Source organism: Cinclus cinclus, chromosome 13 (genome assembly GCF_963662255.1).
Source record: "Cinclus cinclus chromosome 13, bCinCin1.1, whole genome shotgun sequence".
In the NCBI taxonomy this organism is placed as follows: Eukaryota; Metazoa; Chordata; class Aves; order Passeriformes; family Cinclidae; genus Cinclus; species Cinclus cinclus.
The window spans coordinates 6,822,144-6,846,241 of NC_085058.1; the positions used below are offsets into that span (position 1 = coordinate 6,822,144).

Here is a 24,098-nt window from a genome sequence, read left to right on the forward strand (position 1 = left end):
TTTATGCTGACACTGTCTCCCCACTACACAGATCATCTTTTTATTCCAGGAAGCAAACACCAAATCTCTGCTTGAGGATGGGTACCGGTGGGAGGAAAACCAACATTTTTTTTTTTTAATTCAAAGATTTCTCTCAGATTTCATTTGAAAGGAAGCTGCAAATTCTCTTACAAGAGTTTAAAAAGACTCGTGTCACCCCTTAAGCTACTCTAGGACCTCAGGTTAAGAAGCATGGCCAGGAACATGTCAACACTCCACCCAGCAGAATATAGGAAACTTACTATTATATAATACACTATATATAAAATACCTATACACTATTTCTGTATGTTTTACGTTTCATCTGTTTCCTGAAGTGTGATTATTCCTGCTGTAGTCTGCAATGATATTTAGTGAGAGGAGATACTCAGTGAGGAAAAATGTTTGGACCAGTTTTACATGTTCATGCATCTCATGGGGCAAGAGTAGATGTGGATGTATTGATTTAAAATTATTAGTAATTTCCTTTTTCAATGTAGATATTTTTCTAGCAATTTTTACAGAAAAAAAAAAGAAAAACATTCAAGTCTAAATTTCAACTAATTCAAGTTTTTCACTGGAATTCTAGAAAGAAAATCTCTCATTTTGCAACAACCTACCAAGCTGACCCTAGATGAATATTTTCTGAAAAAGTCATTTTTTGTATTTAACTGAGTCTTATCACAGGTGCAGCCTGAGACTTTGCATAGCAGTTCATCCTTCTGCCTGATATGCAGGTTGAACTGCAGCTATTTAGAGTGGCTTCTCTTATTTTTCTTAAATGAAGAAAATCCTATGTGCTTATCAAAAATAAAAAGGCCTTGAAATAATGGTTCATTTGAAGGGACAACACACTGAGTTGTACAAACACTGATTTGTGTGTTCACTGGTGCACAGAACTGGATCTGGAATGCATATTTCATAGTAGATGCTTTTAAATAGCTGTTCTGAGTAATCAAGATCATTTATTAATAAGTGGTATTATCTTGTGCTCCCTGACATTCACAGACATTAAGAAAACCCACATTTCTGTTCATTGAAAAAAAAAAAAAGTTATCAGTTTATTATAAAAACTTTCAGTTAGAAATGCAAAAATATTTTTCTGGGGTCACCCAAATGCCAGATGGCAACAGAGAAGCTTTCAACTCAATTTTGAGGCTGAATTAATCTCCTTAGCACAAACAGATTTGCAATTACCATAGATTAGATTGTAACAGAAAAATAATCTGACTGCACAATTTAAAGGTTTTTTTACAAGGTTATTCAGCCTCAGGAGCTCCACAATCTCTCTCCAAATTTTCAGACACTTCCATAAACCATGAGGAAACAAATTCCTACTTTAACACTGCATTTTAACACTAAGCAGTGGTAGTGACACAGACAACACTTGGTTTCCAAAAAAGGGACTCAAGAGATTTTACAATGTGCTACCAATACTCTGAGACTTCAAAAGGAAAATAGAGAAAGTTTAATGAGGAAAATTTTGACATATACAGCAAGAACTGTTCAAAATCAATTTGTGAGCAATTTAAATGTCTCCTTTGCCCAAATATTTCCTCTCGTAAGTGTAAACACTGATGCATTGCATGTATAAAGCATTTTAGCAACATAAGCAACTGATTACTAGATGGTAATAAACTAACAAAAAAATCTGGTGTATTTTCTAAGATTTGCAAAGAACTTCTAAATTTCTGCAGATTAATATTGCAACTGTCCTTAGTAAATACACGTTTGTCCGTAGTAAACACACATTTATGAATCTCTGACCAAATGCAGAATACAAAAAAAACGTTCATATTAATAGCTTATAAATACACAACTACTCTCAGTTTTCACTTTGGTTCCAAAGTGTTAAACTATGCAACAACACTCTCATTTCGACACCAATACTACATAATGAACTTCTAGTATGATACAGCCAGAAATTAATGTTTGATGAACTATCTCTGTTTAACACTTCTTCAATGTCCTCTTTTCTCCTGCAGAAAATAACACATTTGCAAAGAAAAGACACTGCATCTGTGGAAAAATCCTGTATGATTACAGTGCTGAGCAAAATGCATCCAGCAGTGTGGGGGACTGACCCTCCCAGCAGGAAAGCATCACACAGCCACCCACTCACTGCCCCTTGCAGCAGGACTGGAAGAGAATTAGAAAAGCCCAAGTGAAAAAAAACTTATGGATGGAGATAAAGACAGTTTAATAAGCAAAGGAAAGGGAAAAAGCCAAAGCAAGTGATGCTGTGTGGGAAAACCAGAAAGCCTTGATACTACACAAGTGCTGCACAGCAGTAGTCAAAACACTAGTTATTATAAACCAGTTTTAGTCACAAATCCAAGATATGCAGAAAACTGGCACCTTAAAATAATATCACAGTTTCACCAGTTTTCAGGACATCACAGATGGTGCATGGTTTAATTTTATATAACTTTATTAATAGATTCAAATGATAAAGCTATTTATCTTTTTGATATCACTCCCAGCAATACCAGATTTTGTGACACACTGCATCAAAAAAGACACGCATTGCAATGGATTATCTAGCTGCTTATAATACTATAAAACAGGTTAAAAGATAATTATGGACCATAAGTATTTGGCATAGGTGTTGTATAAACAGATCAGGAGAAACATGGCTCATTAGCATGTTGGTAGTACTTAGTGCTGTGAGGTTGTAAAGTTATAAATTATCAATTGCTAAACAGAACAGCCACCCTGCACACAAGGGGTTCAACTGCTCAAAGGTATTTACAACTCAGCAAGGAAAACAGGACATTTGGTAGCCACTGTAAAACCACTACACAGCTTAATCACACACAGAAGTGGAAAACACCACCCCTGTCGCCATTCTCAGCTGATTATTGCATCACCACCAAGGGCCAATGCAGAAGATCAGGATCTAACCCAAGACCATTAAGTTTACCCTTGGAAATAAATAATTTCCTAGATCAGATTTTAGGAAGATGAGCTGCTCTGCGAAGAGTAATGTTACCATTACTGTTTCCTCCCCTTTTTCTTTATTTCCTTTCATCACACTGATCATGGCTGCCTATTTACATTTCACTGAGTGAGTCAATATTAGAAAGCCCAGCTGAATTTGCAACATGCAAGTGAGTGCTCAGGAATCAGAGAAGCCAAGTCTCAACAGGCCTGGATAACATTTATGATGTGTGAATATTATTTATTCAAATTATCTGAGCTCAATGCCTACTGTCTGAGTTCATAACACTGGAAGATATACCTGAAGTTTTAATTAGGCTTTTTATTACTGGTACAAGAATTTAAATTTCATACTGTCCATTATATTCTTTATTCCTAGGACTATCTTTTGCACTATGTTACAAAAGTTACATGCACATTGTTTCAAAGGCAATGTTTACCTGCTGACACAGCCTTATTGACACAGTCATCACGTGTTTTTAATAAGACTGACTTCCATTTAATACTGCTTTACATTAATAAGCTAACTGAAACTCTATTAGCATGCAGACACAAAGAATGGATTATTGTTCATCGTTAAGCAACTACATGAATCTCACAACAGAAATAATAATGTAGCTGGAAATCTTTCTGCAGATGAACACAACTACTAAATCAGAACGGGCTTTTTTCCATCCAGAGATCTGCTAAAAAGATTGCTCTGCAGTGCATTTTTTGGCAAATGAAGTTAAATGCAACGGTACAAGCAGAGCAAAAATCTGTTTGTGAGATAGTAGAAAAGTATTATTTTCACCCAGGTAGTTTATACATTACAACTTCAAATGCCTTTTCACTTTTTGTACATAAATATCAGGATACACAACAGCACTGCAAATCATCCCCACAGACTATCAGGCTTCTCAATAAAGACAAAAGCACTGGGAGTTTCTCACCACAAGGGACAGGGGCCTCTTCCATGAAACAACACCGATCAATCCTGACAACAGCACCTGGAACAGAGAGCAGAGTTACTAAAGAGGCATGACAATTATATCAGTGTCACTGAAAACACAGCAGCTAATAAGGTGAAGTTAATACACAGTCATGATATGTATTTCCAGAATGATGGAAATTAAATGCTAAAAATAAAACGCTTTCCTTTTGTTCCCAACAAAAAATAAACAGAGTTAATACTAAGCTGCTTTTAAACAAATTTCAATCCAGCTGCCAGATTCACTCAGTTCTGATCAGATCACAAGAAGTCGTTAAAACATTTCTTCTCTCCCAGTCCCAAATGTTATCAACACCAAAGGAGAATAAACGTTTAGGGCAAATTTTCTTGTGGTCTCTTAGCACAACTGAAAATTAGCTAAGAAAAGGGGAGTAATGACAGAACAACCACAAAATCATCCGGGTACCCAGATAAATTTGCAAAAGGGTTTCCTGTTCTATTCCACCCACTCAAACAACCTCCCCATTTGATCTTATTCTTGAGAGAGGACCCATACATTCATTAAAACTTGGATTTAGCATACAGACACATTACTCCCTATACTACAAACCAAAAGCAAGCAGGATTCAGACCTTTATACATCTAAACTAATCTTAAGTATTTTAAAATAACATGCAAGTTACAGTTGAGATGCTATAAGCTTTACATGTAGTTAAAAATGGAGAAAGAAACAAGAAATGGAGTGAGGGACATCTACCCTGGTGTGGAAGGAAAAGTAGTGGAGAGGAACCTTTTCATTAGAACACTGAGTTACAAAAATAGTAAAGTAGAACCCAAATAAAATGCAGAGAAAAGAATCCACAATGTATTTATTTCAAGAGTCCACAGTGTCATTTTTTCACCTCAGCTTGTGCCAAGAACCTGTGTAACAATAACTTATATACTTATCTAGTCACCATTCCCACTCCATCCTGCTTTCCTAACCATCTTTTGGGTGTAGAAATAGTAGAACATAACAAACAAAAATGTCTCTGTATCTAGCCACAGCAGAAGTGATGTACACCATATTGGGAACTAGGCTGGAAACAATCCAGTCAAGTGATGTTTGGTGTGAATGTGGGAGAAGGAGCTGTTGGTCATCTGCAGCATCTGCACTGTGGAGTGCCCAGTTCAAGCTCTCACAAAGTCTAGTCTGTGGACACTCATACTGTGAGCAGGTTTCAAGCATATTTCACAATCTGACAATATCCACAGCTGCAGCAGCTGTTGAAAACATTATTCAGAAAGACAACATTTGGAAAAGCCACCTTTTGGTATTTTCTCTGGTAGCTGTGCCATTTAAAAAGATTGGTCAAATGAGGTTTTTCAGTAAAACCTCAGTGTTAGTTCCTAAGTGAAGTACAAATGCAACAGCTGAGAGATAAATGCACAGTAAAAATGAACCAAGACCAGGATACGGATATCAAAGACTGTCCAGATAATGTCTACATGCAAATGTGCACAGTTTGTATTCTACAACATTTCCTACAGCAGAGAAGTTACACACTTCTGGATGGTGGCCAAGTGAAGGAAAAGCTGAGAATTCCATCTTTGCAGTTAATTAAATGTGCTCACACAGCTATGTTAGCTTATTATTACTGTATGATAACTTGGCTCTGGGCTGATAATCCTGTAATGTGAAACTGCACTCCGAAGGTAAAATGACAAGGATAGCTAGTTTATCTGCTTGCTGGACAGCAGCATGCTCCCAATTAAATAAATGGCCAGGCTGAAATTGTGAGTTTATTAAAGAAAACCCTTTAGGAAAAGTAAAAAATTGCATTCCAAACCAGAGCATTTATTGATACATAAAATATTCATACATAAATCAGTATTTCTCAGTCACCAAGTCATATGGTCAGAGCCAAGGTAGTACACTGCCTGTGAGTAGCAAATCTTTACTTTCATTTCCTGTGACCTCCCTTCCATGAGTTAAACCTCTACCCCTCTTGTCTTATTTGTGGCATTGCACAGGGTGCAAGAACGGAGCTGATCTCTTTTGTTCAGCTGAACTACAACTGTGTTTGACCTTTACAGAGGCCTTGTAAGATGAAAGAGGTACATGTGTTTAGGTTTGGAAAAGGAGAGCTTTGTAGCACTTGCTGTACTGGCTCTCCATGCAAAAGGTCAAGCACAGCCAGGCCACTTGATAAATTTGCACTGATAATAGACACAAGAACTCAGTGTTCCACCTGTGTCTTTAATACTGGCATTACAAGAGATCATTTCAACAGTGCTGTCGTGTAATTTTCCAACCCCATTACTCCCCTCTGGTTACCCAAAAAAACTTATTTTGCTTTGAGATGCAGTTACTTCCAGTGCCAAGCACCTCACATTACCCCACTATGTAACTAGGAAAAAAGCACCCAGAAGACAACACGCGCATAAATCTAACATTTAGTTAGAATACACCAAATTACTATCAAAATGGAAATCTACAGACTTCTCTTGATATTAAAGATGACCAGGAATTTAAGAACAAAACCAAACCAAACAAGCCTCTACAAACCCAAACAAACAAACAAACAAGCAAAACACCCCACAAAAAAACCAAACCCCAACAAACCAACACACCCAAAAAGTCCCCAGTCTTAAGGTTTTGTTTTCTCTTCAGCTTATACTTCTTATAAATACAACACTAACATTAATACAGTTAGTAGAAACCCCACTTTATTTCTATACAAAAGTAGCAGTTATTTGAAAAGTAGTATGTAATATACAGGCCCAAAATATCTTAGAATAATAACTGAGAATATTCAGTAGCACAACACTGCAACCCATACAGCTTCTTATGCTTTTCAAAAATCATTACATCACATGTATTCTGTGCACAGGTTTTTTCTTTCTTAAGTAAACAGTAAACTAGAGTTTGAAGATTTTAACAATCCCTTAACCTTGGCAACGTGTTTTGATTTCAGAACCTGCAGAGTACGTTCATCTACTGCCTTGGACCCAATATCCATCTGCAGTGAACCTCCCCAACACATAATAACTGAAATAGTAAAAACATTCAAAAAAGTAGCTTTGCCTGATCCCTTAAGGAGCATTCCACAGATATATGCAGATATATGTATCCGCTGATTATCAGAATGCTGATGCACAGAGGAAAAAACAGAGTACATCAGTGCTGACTTCTGCAGCATTAGAAATGCAGTAGCTCAACATGCATATGAAAACTTCATTATCATTAACGCAAGTGGTGCTCATGCATGACAAATATGCATTTACTTTAACAGGCACATACTGAGGCAGGACAAAACCAGAAGCAGTACAGGGACTGCAAACAAAGGATTAGCCCTTGATGGTGTCTTTTCCAGTATTTTGCATCCACAGTTTGGTGAATCCCTAGAAATTTAGAGGGCTCTGACATTCAATATGGGACAGATCAGATGATGTAGACTCTTGATGTATCTTAAATCATCTGCTTTCTAAGTCTCCAACTCCAAGGAGCCAAAATGGCTCTTGTATGTAAATACATCCTCTAGTGTGGTTCCTTTAAACTTCTTTTCTGAACTACATAAATCATATATTTATATAAATATTCATTAAAGCCACATTAAGTATAGTGAAACACTATCAAGGTACAAAAAAACTGTAGAAATTTTAAATTACTGACATCAATGTATTAATTTCCTTAATAAAATGTATTTTTTTTTCCTTAGTTCTACTTGGGATCTAAAAATGGTTTTCTGGTATAATATAGGAGCTGAGTTATAGAAAACTCCAAATTTTATTCTCTATTCTTAGTCCTGCTTCCTTGCTCAGCCTGGTACAACATATATCAAATATTTTTTTTTATTTTCTACCAGTTTAGGGGTTAGCCACGTTTTCAGCTTGTGAATACAAGACCAGTTCTCTAATCATTGGATTCAGTCACATGAAAATAAGCATACAAGTTCTTCGGAGGCATCTTCTAAGAAATTCCTTCCCAGGCATCTTCTAAGAACTACCATTTATTTCATTTATGTTTACAGATATCTGTATACGTGTTTCCAAAAAGGTGTGTTGTGAACACGGGTAGATAACCCAGAAACCAAAGAGCCCGTTTGGAACAACACATCAGACGAACATCAGCAGGGTGGGCCAGGCAGGACAGGCAGATGGGGCATGGGGCAGCTGAGTGGAGAGGGCAGGGCAGTAACTGGGCTGCCAAAGGGGAACCCCAGCACCCACAGCACCGGTGCCTTCTGCCAGCAAAGCACAGCAGCTGCTGTGTTCCTGCACGAGGGCCTGAAGCCACCGACTCTTCCCAAGGCTCCCCTCTTTGGGCTGCAGGAGCACAGACTACAGCAAGGATTAATTTTGTCGACTCAAATGTTCCTGGAAGGGTGAAGTTCAAACGTACCTCAACGAATAATATCCCCAAGTGTCTTTAGGTCTAGGTGTACCTCAGAGAGTCTAAAACAATGGCAGAAATATCTTCCAGGACAATGTTTCTGGTAAATCTACCATAGCCCTTGTAAAAGGTAGGTAATTATTGAACAAAATGCAAGCATTAAATACTGTGTGAGTAATGTCACAACTATCACATACTCAGAGACTATAGAAGCATGACACATTACTACCAGAGCATGAAATCATCTTATAATAACACTCTCTGCATCTGCAATCCATTAGTGCAAAATACTGGTAAAGCTAAATACACACAATAGGAAAAAGAGCTGTGCTGCATGGGAATTAGCTGAAAAGTGGCTGGAACAGTCCACCAGTAATATTACTCTCCATTCCAATTCCTGGAAAAACAGGAAGAATGAAAATCTCTTTGGGTGAGGGTGGTATGAATATATTAACAAGTACCAAAAGAAAAAGGTTTATATATTTCTATAGGAATACACTCACACATGAAAACTGTATGGAAAAATACAGAACAGTGGCTTGGTTGTGGAATGGTCTTCCACAAAAGTCATCTTAAAGAGTGAGTGCTGATAAAAACCATACCATTACACCACATTCAAAACACTGCAAAAATCAGTCATGGGATAAAGAGTTTTTAAAATATTTAATATAAATATTTATTAGCAAATATGCAAGCTGACTGTTCAACACACAGCTATCACTAGAATTCAGGGACTGCTCTCTCATTTAAAGGCTACATCCCTATAAACACAAAAAGCACAAGTGCCACCAGACTGCAACCACAAGCAAAAGATCCGGATGCTGAAAGATAAATACAAGCAAGTCAACAGCAACCAGAAAACCACAATGATTTAAGCATAGTTTTGGGCTACTTTATAAAAACACTCAGTGTGTTCCTGACTCACAAACACTACATCATAGCTTAGTCGCTCTCATTTATCCACTGTGAACCTAAAACTAATCTAATTCTAATTGCCATGGAAACAGGAGCAGAGAAACAAAATCCCTTGGTGCCCCACAAGAACAGGACAGTAAAATTACCTATACATTGACACAGCTACCAGAATGTATTAAGAGTACACAGTTTTGATCTTATTTTAAGCTATAGGGTGAGCTTTTTTTTTTGTTTTCTCTTTGTATTCCTATCAAACATTCTCCACACCCCTCAGAAATCTGCTCATTACACATTTATAATTTGCTTCTAGATGGAAATGATTTGACATACAGAGAAAAACAAGCAGTGATGGAGCATGTATCCATCAGAATAATATATTTTTCAATTATAAAAAACTTCATGTGTTCTGTATTTTTTAGTCTTCTGAGTGGTTCAGAACTGTTATGCTCAGCTTCACTAAAATATGCAAATTGTATTGAAAGCTATGGACAGGGATTTAGATAAGGTATTAAGCACAGAGCTGATATGTCAGTGACTCACAATACAGTCTTAATTCTAATCTGGTTTTTATTAAACATACTCACAGATCACACTATTACATTATTTTCTATGCCCCATAATGTAATCCATGAGCATTAATAAGGCACACAGCCATTAGCATAAGAGTATTTAAACAGAAAGGTAACTAAGCAGTTTGGAACCAATTCTCCAACCTTTCAAATGTATTAGATTATTTATGAACAAACCTGAAATAAACAGATGACTGAAGAGTGAGCTCAATATGTGCTGTTTCATAGGGGAAGAGTTTGAACTCAGAATAAAGTCTATTGAGATACTGTAAGGGATAATGTAAGATTTTGTGGCTCTTGGACAAGACTCTCAAATTAAAATGTAGTTCCCTTACAACCCAAGCAACTTCCCTTCTCCAGAATGACCCATAAACGAACCAAAAGAACACAAGTGCTTTGAGTGACACCAGCAGCAGCACTGCTGCAGAACCAGCTGCTGTGTTCCACAACGTTCAAAATTAAAGCCAGACCAAGCAATTCTTTCACAAAATATTGACTGAAGAAATGCGCTGCCCATACATGATATTTAGCATCTCTACAGTAACTCAGATCAAGTGTGGATAGCTTATCGATTCTTTGAAGCAGGAAGGGTTTACTGAGGAGCAGTCAAAAGCTTAATTAAAATGCACTGAACCAAAGAAATCAGTGAAATTAGAAGCAGTTTGCCCAATATGATAGATCTGTATGCAGGTGTTGTAAATTCAAATGTCAATTCTTCTTCATCTAAATATTTATTTTCTTGCTCTTTATGTACATTCCATACAATAGATTTACAAAGATCATTTCTAACAGGGACAAAACCTCCACACCTAAAAGTATATTGACTTTCCTTTCCAAAACTACTGACACATTTTAACTGTTTGTAATGAAAGAAATAATGTGCTTGAAATAATTGGAAAGCTATTATGAATCTATAAAATAAATCATGCTTTATTTCACTCATAATAGTTACACTCCATCAAGGGCTGAAAATGTGAAACTTTTATCTTAACTCTGGTAGTGAAGGATTCCATATTTCTCCATTACTAAGGCAAAGGTATCACCCAGCCATCAGAACTTCACTTCCAGATTTTTCATTTTATGTTTCATTGTATGTTTAAAAAAATTATATCCATAATGTTATTGTAACAAAAGAAAAATTGATAAATTTCTTTAGACATTCCCTAATATATTTTCACACCAATCTTGACTTGTATCATGGACTCAGTACAGAAAATTATTCTAGAAATATTGTTTCCCAGTAGCATTAGGAAATTACAAATAATTTAGAAGAAGAGCTGCTGGGCTCTTCCAATAATTGTAAGAATGAAGACTGAGATTGTTTAGATTAACTGAAATGAGACAATGGATCTTTCAATTACTGACAGAATTTCTCAGGGGATGAAAGCTGAGGTGTATTATAAAGCGATTTAAGTATCAATAACAAGGGCATTTTCTTTGCCTCAAACTCAGAAGGGCTTCCAAATGCACATAAAACAATGTGCAATGCCTCTGCACATCACAAGTACACAGTAAGCTCCACTCTTCCAATTCCATAGACCTTTTGGAGCTACATTTTAAACTGCAGTGCCATGGGGCACATGGAGAAAGATTAATCAAATAGCAATAGACCTCATACTCTAATGAGCATGATTAGTGATTTGCCTCTAGGCCATGCTACCAGATAAAGGAAAAGGTTAAAGATGCACAGGCAGCAATGAGAGAGAGAAAGGAGCAGAGTAAATATTAAATGGTCAGATCAGATAAACCCTGTCCTCAGCCTACTGACTTTTGTCACCAGGCTCTCAGTGAAAGCCACCTACACTAATGCATTCTGCATTCACCATCTTTTCTGAGACAACGCTTCCCAGGCAGCTACAACCACTCCAGACTGCTGGTCACCACATCTAAAACAGGACTTCAGAGGGAAAGGACAAATGAATTTGGATAAACACAGCTTTAACTTAAGGATGGATGGATAGATACCTTCCAAACATGCCAACAAACCAGGGGCTCTGGACATGAATTTCACGGCAAGCTGAACATGATTCAGCAGTGCCCTGGCAGCCACCAGGTCCTGGGGGCATCAGGCACAGCATCACCAGCTGGGCAAGGGAAGGGATTGTCCTGCTCTGCTCTGGGCTGGGGCAGCATCACCTCCAGTGCTCGGGGCAGTTCTGGACATCACAATATATAAAAAAAAACATTAAGCTGTTAGAGAGTGTCCAAAAGAGGGCTACAAAGATGGTGAAGGGTCTGGAGGGGAGGCCACACCAGGAGTGGCTGAAATCACTTGGGTTGTTCAGCTGGGAGAAAAAGGGGAGACCCTGTCACAGTCTACAACATCCTCAAGAGGGGAAGAGGAGGGGCAGGCACTGATCTCTTCACCATGGATGGGACTTCAGGAAGCAGCATAAGGCTGAGTCAGGGGAGGTTTAGGTTAGGGATTAGGAAAGTTTTTCCTCAAGAGGGTGGCTGGGCACTGGAACAGGTTCCCCGGGGCAGTGGTCACAGGATCAGCCTGACAGAGTTCCAGAAGTGTTTGGACAATGCTTTCAGGCACATGGTGGGATCTTAGAGGTGTCCTGCACAGGGCCACGAGTTGGACTTGATGATCCTGATGATCCCTTCTCAACACCCGTCCCCCAATACCAAACCTATCTGAACCATAATGAGACAAGATCAGGGAAAAAATATCTGCACCTGGTTCTCTCCAGCCTTAATGGAACAAAATGGAAATCCAGGTGCCATCAGCAGCCAGTAGCCACTGTACCACATTTCCCTGCTCAGAATGCTCACAGGCCTGAACTCCAGACACTTAAAGCCTGTCAGCAGCAAAATGCAAAAATTAAATCATGCTGATACAAAGTCAAAAAAAACTGAACAAAGAACGTAACGTGTATAGAATAATTAAGAGCATTACCTCTGTTTTAATTATAATAATCTCATTAGTTACTATTAAAGACTTAAAACACATTATTTTAGACATGCTGAATACAAGTAGTAAGATACCTGTTTTTGACAACCCTTGAGAATTACTTATAAACTTCTCTAATTGGTTTGGGCAAAGGATTCAGCAAGTAGAAAAGTGTATCACTCCAGCATCACAAACCAAGCATGAAGTTCTACAATGCACCCACATGAAAATGAGTTTTCAATGCCATCCCATGGAGCAATGAAAGCCATCAGGCTTTACAGAAGGGACGGCACATATTGGAATGATCTAGGGAACAGGCAGGAGCTTTACTCACACCAAGCTCTTGGGCAGCAGTGACATGGACTTCCACCTTAAGACTGCAGAACTACTTGGCAAAAGCATAGCTGTCTTCTAGTGAAATCTGATACATAACATTGCCCCCAAAATTCAAGCCAAACACTAGGCAAGAAGTAAAAGCAACAAAACCATTGTAATCAAAGTCTAATTCAACTTTATAGGCTCCTTAACCTGTCAGCAGGCAATAGTTTTGGGGAGCACATGACTTGCTCTTTTGGTAATTTTAATATAATCAATTATTTGAGAAATAATAGTCCGAACACTGAATGAATAAAAGTACAACCTTAGTTCCAAAATCAAAGCCCAGAGCTATTTTAGTGCAAGGAGAATGCAAAAAGAGAGAAACCTGTAAGCATTACATAGCATCTAAACTGTTGTCTATTTTCTCTTCATGAGATATTCAAAGAGATTACTGGTGTATAACACTAAACTCATTTGCACAGCAAGTTGTACTTTATAATAAATGTGGCTGAAATACACGAACTCTGAAACACTGCAGACAGAAAAACATCCTGTGTAATACTGGTTACAAAACCAAGCTGGATCATCAAACTGAAATGCTTTCCATATTAATTTAGAAATAAAGTGAGAATAAAACACCAATCTTTATATGAGACCTCATCTCACACCAGATCCATTTTCCAGATCCTGCTGATCTGCTTTCTAGGATTATTTAATGGCCATTCAACCACAAACCACACTCACTCTACAGAAACCCTTTCCCCACAGAAAAAGCAAGCTCAAGGAGTCAAAAGGCTTATTCCACCTGACTCTAAGGTCAGGATTTCTGATAAATATAACAGAAACTTTGTGTCAAGATTAAGAGGAAAAACATCTTATGGTCTTAAAAGATCAAAAAACAGTATTTAAAAAATGCAGTTTTGCATTTTTACATTACTGCTAGATCAAAGCACTTTACCCTAAAAATTTGTTCCTGGGGTTTTGCAGAATCATTCATCAGCAGAACTCAGACCTACAGAAATTGGTTCCTTACTGCATCAAATAAAACCTGCATTGTATAGAATCACAGAATCACTGGGTTGGAAGAGACCTCCAAGATTATAGAGTCCAACCCATGCCCAAACACCTCAACTAAACCATGGCACTGAGTGCCACATCCAGTCTTTTTTTCATCACATCCAGGGATGGTGACTCCACCACCTCCCCAGGCAGACCATCCCAGTACTTGATCACTCTTTCCATAAAAAGCTTTTTCCTGATGTCCAACCTGTATTTCCCTTGGCACAGCCTGTGTCCTGTCATTCTGTCAGTGCTGCCTGGAGAGAGAGACCAATCCCCTGACTACAAACACCTCTCAGGGAGTTGTGGAGAGTGGTGAGGTCATGATAAGGTCACCCCCGGGTCTCCTTTTGTCCAGGCTGAACAGCCCCAGCTCCCTCAGCCGTTCCTCACAGGGTCTGTGCTCCAAGCCCTCACCAGCCTCGCTGCCGCCCCTGGATGCGCTCAAGCATCAGCATCCTCCCTAAACTGAGGGGACAGAACTGGACACACACTCAGGGTGTCACCTCACCAGTGCTGAGTACAGGGGAACAATGACCTCCCTGCTCCTGCTGGCCACACCGTTCCTGACCCAGGCCAGGGGCCGTTGGCCTTCCTGGCCACCAGGGCACAGTGCTGGCTCATGTTCAGCCAGCTGTGGACCAGCACCCCCAGGTCCCTTTCTGCCTGGGCGCTGTCCAGCCACACCATCCCCAGCCTGAAACATTGCAGGGGTTATTGTGGCCAAAACGCAGGACTTGGCACCCGGACTTGTTAAACTTCATCTTACTGGACTCTGCCCCTCCAGCCAACCATTCCAGGTCTCCTGCAGAGCCCTCCTACCTTCCAAGATTGACACATGCTCCCAGCTCAGTGTTGTCTGCAGATTTACTGATGAAAGACTCAGTGCCCTCACCCATGTCATCAACAACAGTATTGAACAGGACTGGCCCCAGCACAGACCCCTGGGGGACACCACTGGTGACTGATGCCCAGCTGGATGCAGCACCATTCACCACCACCCTGGGGGCTCCAGCCATTTCTGAGCCCAGCAAAGAGCGCTCCTGTCCAAGCCACGGGCTGCTAGCTTTTCCAGGGAATGCTGTGGGACACTGGGCCAAAGGCCTTGCTGAAGCCCAGGTACACAACAACCACAGCCTTTCCCACATCCACCAGGTGGGTCACCTGGTCATGAAAGGAGACCAGGTTGGTCAAACACGACTTAACCCTCCTAAACCCATTCTGGGTCTGATCCCCTGGCCATCCTCTAAGTGCTGTGTGATGACACTCAGTATAAACTGTTCCATTACCTTACTGAGGTCAGGCTAACTGGCCTGTAATTACCAGGATCCTCCTTCCCACCCTTTTTGTCCACAAGATATATCTGTGTTGTTACCTGTGGAGGAAGTAAAAAGCCAGGAAAAGTGATTCTCACTGCCATGTGAAGTGTGTTTGTTTAGCAAGGATTACAGATTATGTCTGATCTTTAGATGTGGATCCACCATCACAACCAAGAATTAATTAAACCTTAACTTCATATGGTAGAGCCATTCACATACAGGCATTAGACTGAGCAGTGTTTTATTCCCTTTTAAACACCTTCTTAAATACCTCCTAAGAAATCACTATAACTTTATCTAATATTAAATGGCTAAGCTCAAATATGACTATTTCCCCACTTCATCACACAGTCAGATGTCTTAATAAGAAAAATTCTGCAGAGTCAAAGGCAAAGAAAACTGAATAAGCAGTACATCAAACTCAATTATATTTCAAAGACTGGGACTCTTTGGTTTGTTCTACTTGTCTCTGATTGCCTGCAAAAAGCTCACAAAGAAGCTTTGAAATTACCATCCCAGTAAGATTCCCACACTCTCAGTGTTTGTGTTACTGCAGCCTGGCTGACCACAGACTCAACAAAAGCCTAACATATTGACTTTCATAAAAGCAGCTATATCCCTACTTCAGCTGGAGATACTTTATTCATTAAGGATATTCATAAGGATAAACTAAAAACAAGACAGACTAATATTAACTTCCAAATTATTCAGGGCTATTACATTTTATGCACACTAACACAGCCTAAAAAGTTTTGTAACTTGTAACTTAGGCATCTAGATTCTACCTTAACTAAATAATTTTGAAAATTAACTCTCAATACCCGAGACAGTGGGATGGTACTCCAGAATATGAGGTGTCACTTGTCTTTTCAAAGAACGTGTTTGATTTTACTGAACTTAGGCTTATAATAGAATGAGATAGTGACTTTGCACACAATATCTGGTTTTAGAACCATCTTCTCACTATCTTTCCATATTGTCTTTCCAGAATCACCATCTGAGAAGCAAAAGTTTTATTTTTAAGCCGAAGAATGCAAAGAGCAATAGATCTCTTCTGCTCTGGCCAGCAGCTTCTTTTTGTACACATGGAGAAAGCTGACAGAAAAACAATTACAACAGAGGTTGTTTTGACACAAGTAGCAAAACGCACATAACAGAGAAACTTGGCTTTCTAGCAATAATGAACAGACCAAGGACCACACTGAAGCTTGCTGAATAATGGATAGGAGAAATTCAAATGGAGGTCACCTCAAACACCAAACTGGCAGCTAATGTAAAGAAAATCAGCCTCAGTGCTTCAGAGCTGTCAACAAAGACTCTCTCAAGTTACTGCCATTGATTTGTAGGAACATGACGACCTGTGTTGTGTTTCAAGGAGTCTCTGGTTAGGGGCTATATCAGATACTGGGAAATACTCTCTACAGGACAATCTGTAGAAGTACTTAAACCCTATCTTGTACCACAGTATACATATCACAACTAAACATAAAGACCACAGAACTGTGACAATCCACTGCAAAACCAGAAGAACAACAGTGTTTGGAGGTTGGGAAGAGGGGGTCGGTTTCTTCGTTTGGGGGTTGTGCTTTGTTTGTTGTTGTGGGTTTTTTTCTTTTTAATAGAAAAAAATCAATGCAAGTCTCAAGGAAGCTGGCAGAAAGGACAGGGAAGAGAAAATAGTATAGCAATAAAAAGAATAGCTCAACACACAAAAACAAAAGGCACCGAAAAATGTGAAAGCCACATTAATAGAAACTACATTATGCAAATAGCCTGTTATTCCTGTCTCATTCATCAGCTTGAGAAACGTAGATATTTAAGGCATCCAGAATACTACTGATTTTCATTAGAAAAAAGGTCATTTCAAAGATTCAAAGCCTGCTAAATAGGATTCAATTTTCCTACAGCTTCCACAGCTTTTCCATATACAGGTATCTAAGAGATACCAGCTCAAATCAGCCTCAGCTACCTGAGATAGTTCACACATAGCAGCTAGATCAGGAATCCAGAGCTGGAACTTTCCTGCTCTTCTCACACAGATTCCAGCAGAAGGTGAGTCTCAGACTCTTGCATGTGCAAGAGTACATGCACTGTGCATGCACACAGCTGGGGTGACAATGTGCACCGAGTTCACTCAGCTCAGGTCACTGGATGGCTGCAGGTCAGACACCAAGGAGATGCAGCCACATCATTCAGATCCCACAGGCACCAGAAATGAAAAGCCTGTGCAGCCAGGACATACTGTCTTCTCTCTCCCTTAGCTGCTTGTTGGATCAAGCAGTTCAAAGAAGATATGAAATACCTAACCACAATACAAAAAAAAAAAGAAAAAGTTACTACTTCTTTTATGGGAAAAAAAAATCTTCTATATGACTGATTTTAGAGTAATCCAGTCATCTCAACAGAAAAAATCTTTCAGAAGTCTTTTTCTCTAGGGAACACAGTTAAGAACAGTGCTCTCACTGTGAGAGTAAACTCATTCACAACTACAACATTCTTTTTGTAATGAAGTTGAACACCAAAACAAGGAACTTAATACTTCCAGAAAAATTCTACACCGAAAGAAAAAATTATGTCCAAATCTAAAACTAGAAGAATTTAGAAGTGACAAGAACTTCTGAGTTCAGGTCAGTAAAATTAACTTCTTCATCTTATCAAAAACTTTTGCTGACTTTATGCCAAGTCATATACAATTACTGCTACATTCCTTTCCAATCAAAAACACAGACCTAATCTACAGCAAGGAGTGCAGAGACCCTAAGAAACAGCATTTGTCAACACCATCCTTGAGCCAGCAAATTAGTAACTTGCCCAGTATATTTCTGAGGTATTTCCCCTTTAGAGCTCACCTTTATTTATACAGCACACTGTATAGTTTCCCAGGGAAATTATCTTGGTGCAGGAATGAAACATTGCAACTGCAAAGCAATCTGTAGATCAGTTTTTAAAAAACTCATCCAGCTATTATAAAGAATCAAAATGAGTATACAGAAAACTCCAATAAATGAGCCTCAAACCAGTCCATGGGCGCACAAGCATAATTAAGCATTTGTATTTAGCTTTTGTTAAGTGCATTTTGCAAAGCTGACAAGTGCTAAATTGGCCTGAATACAAGACAGTCTTGAATATCAAGTGACTCATTCTGCAAGAATAAATAAAGGGAAGAAAAGAGGAGTGAATTGCACCAGAGCATCTAAACCTGGCATATGTCAGTCTTGCTCAAACACCCTAGCAGAGTGCCAGTGGAACATTAGGAAATTTTAAATGTCTCAGTGCAAAATCACTTTAAAGGACCCAGGACAACCTGCAGCAATCTACACTGCAGTGCTTTGAGTCCCAGCTGAGGAGCTGTCAGAGCTGGACAGCACCTGCATGGATTCAGAGCCTTGTTACCCTAAGCCAGTCTAGCAGCACCAGCACTTCTTAGAAACAAGATTAACCCAGAAAATGAGATCAGAATATCAAAGACCAAACAAAACACACTTTTGCTGATTCTGGAGTCAAAGGGTTCAGGAGAAGAGACCTGGGACACACAGAAACTGGGAATTATAACAGAAATTAATTTTGATCTTGAAGGCAGCATGGACATCATCAATTAATCACAGCTTCTGCTTCACTGAATACTCCTTAAAGAAAGAAGAAGAAAGAAACTGAACAGGAAGGAATGATGAGGGCTGTCAAAAATAAAAGACAATAATATCCAGCATTCAGAAAGTATTATGGGGATTGGGAATCTTTTTAATTTTAACAATTCTCTCAATAATTCTTGCGAAAAACTTAAATTATTCTCTTAAAATGCCACTGATTTTGTTCCCTGAGATAGAAAGAAACCACCCCATTCTCAGTCATTTTTGTGTTTCAGCACATAAAGGAACTTTCATCTATAAAGGAACTTTCATCTATGCCTTCTCATCCCACTTCCTTCAGAATTTTCTTCCTACTCGTTGTAAAACTGTTCCCAGACATTACAGATCCTTTGTAACACCACACAGCTTTAAGCCTTGCTTTAGACCAGTATCACACACCATAGGACCATGCACATATATTCATAAGGTTATGAACAGTCAGACACCCAATGGCTGAAGACATCACCCAAGGAAAGTCTAATGACACAAAGAGAAAAAAGAAAAGCAACAGACTCGGAAAGAAAATACAAAGGAAAAAGCTGGAGAGCTTGGTCTTTTTGCAAAGAGTAGGTTTCCTGATTCTGGAAAACACAAATCTTTATCACTTACGTAGGTTATCTCACCTTTTCATGCTTCAGACTCTGCAAATTAAGACAGTTCTTTAATTCACTGTAACGTTGCAAAATGTAATGAACTTGGAACATCTTATACAGCATGTCAGATTCTGCTTGTTGTAATAAACCAGTTGTACTGTACTTATTAAAAATAATTTCAGAAGACACACCTTTAGAGGTCCATAATTCACCCCTGTTGTAGTTACCTCAGAAGTTTCTTAATCTCTCTCCTTATATCCCCCCCACGGAAACTGCCACAGAAATTTGGTGGTGATAGAGGGACCCTCACTCGTGTTTTATTTGCTTTCATCAGCTTCTTACACTGCTAATAATTGCTTTGAAGGACACAGAACTTCTTTATCCACACCAAGTAGAAGACAAAAGACAAGCATCCTTCATTTTTTCAGTCTCTATATTACAGAAAGACCTCAAACTCACCCTGTTCCAAAATTCCAATGCAGCTTCACAGGAAAAAGTACCGAGAAATATTACTGATCATTTTGCAGAACAGTTGCCTTAGAGCACAAAAATATCTGCAGGAGAGGCAGCAGAATTGTTACTGCTGTTCATAACAAGAAGAAAAAAAGAAAAAACTGTCCTGTCTCTTCCCTCTAGACCTCCTATCCCACTTCCCATCCTGAGACATGGAAATCAGCAGCAGCATCAAATGGATTATCAAGACAGGAGGTAGAAATCATTGTCAATTCTTGGTGGAGTTGGTTTTTGTTTTGGTAGTTTTTTGCTTGTTTGATTTTGAATTCACACACACGCACAAAGCGCAAAAGCATATTACTACTAAACAAGGAGCTCTGCAGCAGGCAGGCACTGGGGATATGGGATATGAAAAAGAAAGGGCCAGAGAAGTGAAACCAGAACACTGTCAGAAATCAGTAGTAAAGACAGAAAAATAAAATTTAAAAACATGATTAAAACTAAAAGCAATACTGTAACTATTAATATAAGTGCAAAAAAGTGTATCTTTTTCTAGCAAGCAGCCAAAAAAGAAATAAAGCACTTGAGAGATAATGAGAGCGAAATTAAAAATATTCTGTTGTGTAGCTGATAATTTACCCCCTTTAAAGTTTAATATTCAACATGAAAGCTAAGTTATGTCTTTTGTAGATATATTCTGTAAACTTCTGAAAATGTCTGAAGGACGAGTGAAACTACAGAGAAGCAACAGAGACGCTGCATGACAAATGCACAATTCACAGAGGAGTAATTGATGCCAAGTGATGCAGACTGCAAAACTTTCTCATTCCTGCTCCAGCAGTTCTGCAGACCGTGCTCAGTGAAACGTTGCACTACAGCCTGCCCAATTAATATCTTATTTTATTGTCTCAGCAGAGAAAAAAAAAAAAATCACAGTGAACACAGTTTGTTACTCAGGTTATTACTAAATATAATAAAGGGCATACTGAACCTTTATTTTACACATCAAAATGCTGAACCACTGCATATTCAAAGACAATAAGCCATTTTTCTAATTTTTAGGATGATTTTGGACCTTCCACTAACTACAGATATCCTAAGTTTAGAAAGCGGTTATCAAAATTAAATCCCCAAACTGATAGAGAGCAGGCTTAAGTTAGGTGTTAGGTAGAAATTGCTCCCTGTGAGTGTGGTGCGGCCCTGGCACAGGATCCCAGAGAAGCTAAAAATGTTCAAGGCCAGGTTGGATGGGGCTTGGAGAAACCTGGGAGAGTGGAAGGTGCCCCTGCCCATGGCAGGGAGGATGGAATGAGATGAGTTTTAATGTCCCTTGCAACCCAAGCCATTCTATAATTCCACTATACAGACAGTGCTCCAGAATCCATGATTCTTGCTATCCCACTGATGGCAAACTCATATAAAAAGTCTTTAATTTCCTTAAAATATCTTCCTGAAATATAAGAGAATTAAAAGCTAGGATCTGGTACTCTATTCCCATATCACAGTTACTCTTGTATCCACTGAAGTTCATGTCTCCCTTCCTGACAGAAAGGTTTTGAGTACTCCAAAAAATTAATAAAATCATATGTACAATTTTGAAACTGGAAATAAGCTACCTACTTAGCAATTGCAAGGACAATTTAGCAGGGACACAAAAATGTAATGGTGCTGGTTTCAAAATACTTCAAGAAAAAGCACTTTGTCCTGTTCTTAAATACTCCCTAATCCACCAACCAGTTCTGTAAGAACAGAACAGAAATGTGAACAGAACAGAAATGTGAACAGAACAGAAATGTGAAAAGCTGAAAAAAGTCTGAAAAGCTCTGAAAAAAGTCTGAAAAGCTCCTTCAAATTGGTTTACATCTTGGAAAAGCTGAAGAAATCCAATCTTTTTCTACCTCAAGATCTCCAAGAGAGGTGATCAGAAAGTGAAGCTTTCTCAAATCAGTCACTTGCACCATTTTAACTTCCTCAAATATACAACCTCTCAATTATATCTCCCCCCCTAATTTCTCATTTTTTCTTACTTCTCTGCAGTCTGCAGGATTTCAGTAAAGAAATCCTGAGCTCTAGGTAAGCCTTCATACTGAGCATTTTTTGTGAGTCAGTCTGTGCAGGACATCACACTGCTTTCGTAGAACGCACTGTCAATATTTGGAAACTAAAACCATGTTTTTTATTGTGCATTTAGTGTTTCGACAGGGAGGCAGTAAACTATCTTTCTGTATGCTGTTATGGCTTGTCATTTTTAAGCTGTAAAATGCATGTCCACCTCATATATGAAAAGAAATCACTAACAAATCAAACCTTGATATTAGTTGGAATACAGTCCTAGCCTTGAATTTTCAAAGCAGATGAAGCAAATAAGATTCAACACTAACAGGAAATCACAATAATTAATACTTCTAAATTACTCTGAAAATGAGAATCTTCATTTTTCCTTCTCCTGAAAATGACAAACTATGTACATTTATGATTTTACAATACCACTTACCTGTCAGTAACCAAATACCTTTAAAACTAAACCAGAAGACTTTTAACTAGAAAACTATTAAATATTCAAAGTAATTTTCTGTTATAGTTCATCAAACATGACTTGAGTTGCATAGTGCTGGCTTCCAATTCATAAATCCTTTTAGCAGCGTTATATAAACACAACAGAAAGCAATTTTCTCCAAGTATTTGTACAGTACTTCCTCTGAGGAACAATAAGAGAGAGAATTGAATGAGAAAACATGTGCAACTGTTAATAACTGGCAGATTTACAAACATGAAACATCCTACATACTTATTAAAAAATCATTTCAGTGACAGCTATTACACCTACTACCAAAAGCAGCTCTAATGAACCAGAGACTGTCAGAGTATTACAGCATGGCAAGAGGAACACGTAGGGACTAAACCAGAAAGAAAATTGGCTGAAACCAAAGAGGGACATGTAAAGCTTCTTCTAGCAACACAAAGTCACAAGACTTGTCCATTAGTTATCAGGAAAGCTCCTCTCATGAAAAATTCTCCAATCTTCCTCATGGAAAATACATTTTAAGGTTTTTTTTTCAAAAAACAGCAGCTACGATGAGTTATTCAACGTTTTTAAAAGACTCGGGGTACAAATGTAAATCAGAATTAGTAAAAAACCCCTGAGACTAATTTGAGCCCTTCAACTAGGCATGACCTATTGAAACACACAGCACCACAGAGTGGCACCAGACCCACCCAAATCCCCAGCTATAACCTAAGAGTTTCCACCCCTCCAAAAGCTATGTTCCGTGGGACCGGCACGGGGAGCGCGTGCAGCTTACCAAAACAATGTTTTTAACAGTGTCTGCACCCACGGGCAGCGCAGGCCAGCAGCAACTGAGCTGCCGAGGGAACAGACGCTCCGGGGAAGCCAACATCCCCCCCATCCCCAGCTCTGGAGTATGGCTTCTTTGGCAGGGCTTGTTCTGGCTCACTGGTTCTGGGGGTTTGTTTGCTTGTGGTTTTGTTTGCTTGGTTCATTTTGGTTTGGGTTTGTTTTCTTTTTTTTTCTTTTTTTTCTTTTTTTGCAGTAGGGTGTGGGGGTTTTGTTGAGTTTTTTGTTGTTAGCTGGGGTGTATTTTGGTTTTTTTGTTAAGCCTTTGGAAACAAGATCCAGCTCTAGTCTGAGCCCACGGATTTAAATGCCCATCCAGAGACAGGCAGCATTAGAGATGCTGTGGAAGCATACTTTCCAGTTTAGTGTTATCCAGTCAGCAAGCTCAGAGAGCTCCAGAAGATGAATCAAAGCCCTGTGTGCATAATTCATTCTGAAAGTGCACATCTCAACCCAAACACCTCTGTGGAGACACACTGAGATAACCATCCACTCATGACCTGACGTTGGGACACATGCTGGTACCACAACCAACCTAAGAACCTTGAAAAGCTAGTATTTCAAAGAGGAAATTAAAAGATGTTTGCAAACGAGGATGCTGTAACTGCTGAAAAGTAACAAACTCGAGAGAAGTAAGGTATTAATACTTCAGTACATAAGGGGCCCTAATTGTCAAAAATGGGAAAACTGCAGAAAATGACTTGAGGATTAGTTTAACCAGGAATCAGAAT

The 24,098-nt window shown here is 38.8% G+C and overlaps 1 protein-coding gene across 1 annotated transcript in view; it reads right to left on the minus strand.

Annotated features, from left to right (window-relative positions):
• ENTREP2 (endosomal transmembrane epsin interactor 2) overlaps window positions 1-24,098 on the minus strand; it is an 89,214-nt gene that overhangs the window by 48,529 nt on the left and 16,587 nt on the right. The window contains exon 2 of the mRNA XM_062501564.1: window positions 3,891-3,947. Coding sequence (XP_062357548.1) covers window positions 3,891-3,947 — 57 coding nt within the window. The remainder of the gene's footprint in view (window positions 1-3,890; window positions 3,948-24,098) is intronic.